The sequence below is a fragment of the Myotis yumanensis genome, unplaced genomic scaffold (genome assembly GCF_028538775.1).
Source record: "Myotis yumanensis isolate MYYU_CA2020_CCGP unplaced genomic scaffold, mMyoYum1.0.hap1 SCAF_19, whole genome shotgun sequence".
In the NCBI taxonomy this organism is placed as follows: Eukaryota; Metazoa; Chordata; class Mammalia; order Chiroptera; family Vespertilionidae; genus Myotis; species Myotis yumanensis.
This window is the reverse complement of record NW_027223770.1, coordinates 13,165,249-13,169,233: the sequence shown is the minus strand read 5'-3', so window position 1 is coordinate 13,169,233 and position 3,985 is coordinate 13,165,249. Positions and strand designations below refer to the sequence as shown.

The 3,985-nt window shown below is 61.5% G+C and overlaps 1 protein-coding gene across 1 annotated transcript; it reads right to left on the bottom strand.

The window, feature by feature from the left end:
* Window positions 1-1,846: 1,846 nt before the first annotated feature.
* Window positions 1,847-3,377, bottom strand: LOC138998092 (protein FAM246C). Its single transcript, XM_070400151.1, is given in 2 exon segments — window positions 1,847-2,767; window positions 2,769-3,377. Coding segments are annotated over 2 exon segments (696 nt in total). The 3' UTR covers window positions 1,847-2,680.
* Window positions 3,378-3,985: the final 608 nt, after the last annotated feature.

Below are 3,985 nucleotides of genomic sequence, written 5' to 3'. Positions count from 1 at the left end.
ATGTGTGGGACTGGGGAACTTGGGGACCGAAAGATTGCTGGGGACTGGCATGCAGGAGGAACTAAGGAGAGGGCCCTGAATCAGATCATGGGGCTGCAGAGGGTGGGCCCAGAGTGTTCAGCCTACTGGCATTCTTGGGCCGGACAGAAGGCTGCCTGCTGCCCACTGAGACTCCCAGAGCTGAACTCGGCTTGAAGGTGGTTGTGAGGGCATCGGGGAAAGCTGTGGTCTGTCCAGTCACCACCCTTTGTAAGATCTGATTGTGCTCCAGGTCCAGCCCTGGCTGAGACTCTTGTGTTCCTGTGAGAGGAGGACTCCCCACCTGATGCACACGGGCCTCCAGAGGGACAGGCTAAGGTCTCGGGAGGGCCTCCTCCCCCAGGACCTGACCTGCCTATGGAGGTGGGAGTCGAATCTGTACATTGTCTCAATGCCTGTTTTTTATGTTTTCCTTTCACTAAGGGTTTTTAGTTTGGGTTTATTTTTGGTTAGGTTGGCACTAATCCTTAAGATGCTGTGAGAACCATTTCATCCAAATGCCAAATAAATTCGTGTTCTGGAAGAGGCATAGTCAGTCCTTGGTGTGACTCATGTTGGGAGTGGGAGGCTCTGGCCAAGATGGAGCCAAGGCACAGGTGCAGAGATGGGGTAAGGGGCAGGCTTGGGGCTCTGAGACCCCTCTGTCCCTTCTTTTCTCAGTGGTCCTTTCAATAATTTCCTAGTACGTGATGTGGGACAAGAGGGCACCCAGGGCACTCAACCTTTGGCAGGTCTTCGTGCTCATCTTCCTAACCCAGCCTCCTGGCCAGACCAGTGAGTCCCTTGGAGGGGATAGGAGCTTCAAGGAGGTGGCCCCTCGTTCCTGAACACATCTGTGGGATGGCAGGCTGTCCTGGGCACCCTGGGAGCTGTCAGCGCCGAGGACAGTTTGATAGGTACCCTAAAATGGGAAGAGCCCAGCCCTCTGGGGATTGGAAAGAGTCGCAGGGTGCAGACCTATCCCCCACCTCACACACACACACAGTCATGTTCACACCTGTGGGCACACTGAGCTCTTTCCAGAAAGTGTTGCCTTCTCTCCTGGTCACCCTGAAAGGAGAAATCAGAGCCTCACTTTCCAGGAGAGTGAACTGTGGCTCAGGCCCCAGCCTGGGGTCCTCTCCACAACTGAAGAAGCCCAGTCCCCTCATTGACCTGGGCTGGTCAAAGGGGGCCAGCTGTGGCTTCCTGGAGACCTGTTTTGGGGGTGGTGGTCCAAACGAGGTAGAGTGAAGCCAAGCTCCATCACACATGGGTCAGTGGGGGAGCTGGTCAGAGGACATCTGGTCTTGGGGTATCCTAGGCTGCTCCAGTGTGGGAGACCCTCCTATGCCCTCCTCATTCCAGCCCCTCAAGTCAAGGCCACTAGGATCCAGGTGCCTTCTCCCTTGGGTTTCCATCTTGGTGGCCTTGCCTTGTCACTCTTGGTCCCTCATTCCAGCCCCATCCAGAACCCCCAGGTCACTTGGAGGGAGAAGCACCCCCACTCCCAACCTACACACTGTCTGAATCCCTGGTCAGATGAAAGGAGAAGAAACGTTAGCAGGTTCCAAACATACCACTTGCCCTGGCCAGGTGGCTCGGCTAGCTGGAGCATCATCCTGTGCACCAAAAGGTTGTGGGTTCAATTCCCTGTCAGGGCACATAGGTTGTGGGTTCTATCCCCAGTTGGGGCACATACAGAAAGCAACCAGATCGATATTTCTCTCCCTCCTCCTTCCTCTCTAAACATCAATAAAAACATGTCTTCAGGTAAGGAATGAATGAATAAATAGATTAAAACACCAACACCTGCTAAAGCCTAAGATTACGCATTTTATTTCAAAAATGAGCAGGCACTGACCCCAGGCCGCAGTGAGCGGTTAAAGGAAGACTCCAGGTAACGTTCCCTGGAGGGCAGGAGGGGAGAAGCGCTGGTTCCATGTTCTACTGCAGGGCTGCCCTGGCTGGGTGGGTCCTGGTGACAGGGACGGCTGCACCCAGACGACACTGGGGGCTTAGCCTGTGGAGTCTGCATGTACATGACAGTTTCTGAAGAGACACCGGCGTCCAGGTGTCTGCCTGTGGGAGGCCAATGAAGGGGTAAGGGTCCTAGGTGTCGCTGTCCAAAGCAAAGCTGTGAGTGCCGTGTGGCTGCTGACCAGCTGCCTCTGAACAGCCGCGCTGTCCTGTGGGAGGCCGGTTTGGTGGTCAGTAGAGTGAAGCTGGCCAGTCAGGCCGCTGTGCAGTTGGTGCCTGTGGAATGTGGCTGTATATCTAGGTGACACTGATCTCAGTGGCACTGTGTCCCCGGTGTCTGCTGCTGGGTGTGTGGTCACACTCCATGTCCCAGTCATGGAGGCCCGGCCTTTTCCCAAACCCTTAAAGGAAAAAAAACCCCTGCAACCCGTCCTCCTAGCCCGAGGGGTCCCACCTGCTGCAAGCCCTCGGCTCTCCCTGGAAGCTGACATGCCCCAGGACCAAATATTCCCCAGCTCAGAGGCCAAAAGGGGCTCCAGGCCTCCTCCAGCCCGGACTCGGTCTCCAGAAGTTATCGCTGGCTGCACTGAGCCAGGTTCACGAGGGGACAGATCTGTCCGTTCACCCCTCCACCAGTGGGGCCTCTAGCACTGCGCCTAGCTCACCCTCCGTGGGGCCACCCTCAATCCCCACCACCCGGCGGGGCCCCGGGGGGCACCGGCGTCTTCTTGAGGTTCTTCCGGGCAGGGGCCTGGTTCGCGGGGGGGGCCGTTCGCGGGGCCGTCAGAGGCGTCGTCCGTGGGCCTGGTGACCGCGGCCAGGGCGTTCACGGTGCCGAGCGCCCGCAGCAGGGCCGGGCCGCGAGGCACGGCGCGGGGCTCGCGGCGGGCGGGTGGCGGTGGCGGCAGCAGCGCGCGCAGGGCTTCCAGTTCCGCCCGGAGCTCCGTGCGCAGCGCCTCGAGCCCCGCTCCCAGCTCCGCACGCACGGCCGCCAGGCCCTCCTGCAGCCGCCGCTCGCTCACCTCCAGGACGCCGGCCGGGTAGGTGGCCCCGCCGCGTGGTTCCCCGCACACCGAGCACACAGAGCCTCTGCTGCGCGCGTCCGCCCGCTCCCCGGCAGCCTCGTCTTTGGCCCCTGCCGCTGCCCCCGCGCGCTCCACCAGCCGCAGCAGCCGGGGGGCGTTGGCCCGCGCCTCCGTCTCAGCCCGGAGCTGGCCGCGCAGGCGAGCCAGGCGCCCTGGGGCGCGGGCTTCTTCAGGGCCCGGCCCATTGGGCTGGGGTCCGGGGGCCCGCCGGCGGTCCACGCCGCGCCGCAGGGCCTCGCTTGCACCGTACGCTCTGCGAGCCTGGGCCCACGAGCGCCCCGATTCCGCCGCCATCCGCACTGTAGCCGCCAGCGCCAGCGACACCAGCGCTCAGCTTCGCCGGAGCCCCAGTGCGCAGCCTAGCAACCGTGGGGCCCGAGCAACACACGGTGGAGAGGGCCCCCGGGACCGCGGTGGGGACATCCGAGGCCTCAAGGGATCCTGCCTGGGGCCGGGAGAACCCCGGCCGACACCCGTGTGGTGTGGCAGAGCCCCAGGGGGCTTTGGCGGGGGGGGGGGCGCACAGCGCTGGCTTCGTGTGTTGTAATTGTGCACCCTCCCGCCCCCCACAACGCGCTGTCACTGGGTCCCAACCAAGGGCTTGGCCCAGCCTCTGGGCAGAGGTGACAGGGCTTGGAGCAAGAGTTGCAGAAGCCCAGGTGCTGAGACCAGAGTCAGGATCCGAGCTCACAACCTCTACATCACAGTCAGGGGAAAGCAGGTGTGGTCATGGACCCAACAGCCCGCCTCACTGGCTAGAGTCACCTCCTTCCATAGCATAGTCCAGGCCACTATTGTCTCCCTACTCTGCCCCCTACAGCCCACACACAGCTGCAGCAATCCATCCTTGACATGGACACTTCCAGTCAAACTCCAGGAGGTGCTGGAGGTCCCAGCCCATC